This window comes from Helobdella robusta (assembly GCF_000326865.2).
Source record: "Helobdella robusta unplaced genomic scaffold HELROscaffold_49, whole genome shotgun sequence".
In the NCBI taxonomy this organism is placed as follows: Eukaryota; Metazoa; Annelida; class Clitellata; order Rhynchobdellida; family Glossiphoniidae; genus Helobdella; species Helobdella robusta.
Window position 1 is genome coordinate 1 of NW_008705246.1, and position 2,673 is coordinate 2,673.

Here is a 2,673-nt window from a genome sequence, read left to right on the forward strand (position 1 = left end):
TGTATGTATGTATGTATGTATGTATGTATGTACGTAGGTACGTACGTACGTATGTATGTATGTATGTATGTATGTATGTATGTATGTATGTATGAATGTATGCATGTATGCATGTAAGTATGTATGTATGTGCGTATGTAGGTATGTATATATATATGTACTCTTACTTTTGAACTATATTTGGTTTCATATCATTTAATTTATTGAAATGCTATAGAATCCTAAATTCAAAACTTTAATTTTATGTACTCATTTTGAACTATATCTCTGTTTCATAAGATTAATAGAATAGAATCTGCAGTTCAATAACTTTTGATTTATTTCGATCTAGTTTAATCCTTGATTTTTGTCGAACTATTTTAATTTTTGATTTTTGTTGATCAATGTTGATTTTATTTGGATAGGGTGACTTTCTTACAAGCATTTGGTTGCTTTTTTAGTTTACCCCTCTTTTGAGAAAATAAACGAATTGAAATTGAATTGAATGTTTTAGAGTTATCAAACTCCGCTCTTTTCACAAAATAGGGCAAAACAGAAAATTGCTTAACACTATTATTGAAACTATTAAACTTTGTGGAAGACGAAATTTTGCTTTGCGTGGGATGACGGTGCATTAGATCTCAAATCTGATAACAATCAGGGGAATTTCAGAGCGCTATTAAAATACATTACTGAATGTACAAAATACATACTGAATGTATCTTGACAGCCGACCAATCAAAGGTTAACAACTGGTTATTTACCTTTTCCAGGTTTTGTCTAGAAAAACATAACTTATCTACCACTTCAACCTCAACATCTAATACTTTTTCTTCAGCTATTATGAATATAGGTAGGTGATCCAATATATCAATGAAAATGATTCCAGAGACATGGGATACTAAATTGTTTGTATATATGTTGTCAATGACAGACAAACTGTGGTCGGTAATTTTAGTGGCTTTAAAAATCAACGGACGATAATGCAATAAATATAAGGTATTTGCAAAATACGAAACAAAATTATTATTGTCAGACCCATTTAAATTAATATTAAAATCACCTACAATATAGACCTTTTTTGACGTAAAGCCTTATTCATTCTTAAGACATTAGAAAGTTGGTCTGTAACAACAAATGGATCAGAGTCAGGAGGCATATAAAAAACAATAATTACCATTTTTCGATTGTCTTTCACTGAAATTTCAATTGCCATTGATTCATAACCCTGCGATGAGGATCGTAAATCAACAAGCTCTTGGACAGCAAGATCTTGGTGCAGAAATAAACCAACCCCACCACCTGCTGAATAAAGAGGCTATTTTAAAAGGTATTATAATTTGGAATTGCCACTAAAAGAGCCTTATCATTATTTAACCACGTTTCAGTAACAGCGATATTCATAAATTTAATGTCACATTGATATAAAAAGAGATCAATGTCAACTAATTTGTTTAAAACATTTCTAGTATTAAAATGCAAAACACTAAAATCGTTGACATTAGAAGAAAATAAATTTTTAACATCGTCAACATTAAAATGATAATATCGTTTTACCATAATAATTCACATCAGGATCTATATCACTAGCCATTGTAAACTGCGGTGTTTGGACTGTTTGACTGAAGCTTTGTGGGAAGATCCATTCCCGTACCTTGACTTGAATTGGCCATGAGTCGATGTTTTCAACTATATCAATAAATTTGCTGTCGATCCATAGCCTGATGGATGTGGACTGATTCGTGTCTTTAGGATTGATTTCAATTGACTTTTCGAACGCTGGATGGCAGGAAATGGCCTCCACTCCTATGAGTCGCAAATGTTCAATCCGGTTTTCACTAGCACATCTGGCAACGTTGCTGATATGATAGAATTTTCTACTAGTCATTAAACTACTAGCTGCAATTTTTGAGTTCTGAGGCAGTCTACGCCCAACCAAATTTTTCACATTCGACCTATTATGTGAAGGTGAATCAGCACGCCTCTTTCTGGGCTCGACCAATTCGAAACCATTTTGACTTTCTATTGGCGTTTTTAAAGCTACATCATCCACCCAGTTAGAACCTCAAGGAAAAATTAATTTTCCTATCAAGGTTTACTTTAGACGACCTACTACTATTGCTCGCTATAGTATTTAATTTGTCATTGACCACGCACAGTTGTTACATGCTTCACTTTTATCATTGATAACCATCTGTTGATTTTTTTATTAATTCAGAAATATCATTACGTAATCCCTCAAAATTTATCTTTATAAAATTTTCTAGACAAAAAATTTTTTTAAATCTTTACTAACTTAAACGGGACATTTATCCATTAATCCATGAGTTTTAAGACACTTCAAAATCGAAATACAACACAGTAATTTATCTTTTTTCTTAGTATCCTGCGTAGCAAATTTTTCACAGATTTTACCCTTAACAGCTTCATAATCATTTTTTAACAATTTAACAGCACCAGAAATATCTTTGAGGGTGTAAAATTCAGAAACATTATAAATGAAACTTTCTTTGTCCAGCAAATCAAAGTAATTAATTAAGAAGTACAAAACATCATTAATTACGACAAACATGTTTGTATACTTATCAAATATATATATATATATATATATATATATATATATAAATATATATATATGTTGGTAATAGACCATAATTTTTACAATATTCTATAAATTCTACCGAATGTTTGGCG

The 2,673-nt window shown here is 30.9% G+C and overlaps 1 protein-coding gene across 1 annotated transcript; it reads right to left on the reverse strand.

Annotated features, from left to right (window-relative positions):
- Positions 1-392: 392 nt before the first annotated feature.
- On the reverse strand, positions 393-2,551 carry HELRODRAFT_178588 (hypothetical protein; the record flags this gene model as incomplete). Its single annotated transcript, XM_009026706.1, has 5 exons — positions 393-449; positions 744-918; positions 1,056-1,281; positions 1,537-2,043; positions 2,395-2,551. 5 exons carry the CDS (start codon positions 2,549-2,551, stop codon positions 393-395), a joined length of 1,122 nt encoding a protein of 373 aa, XP_009024954.1.
- Positions 2,552-2,673: the final 122 nt, after the last annotated feature.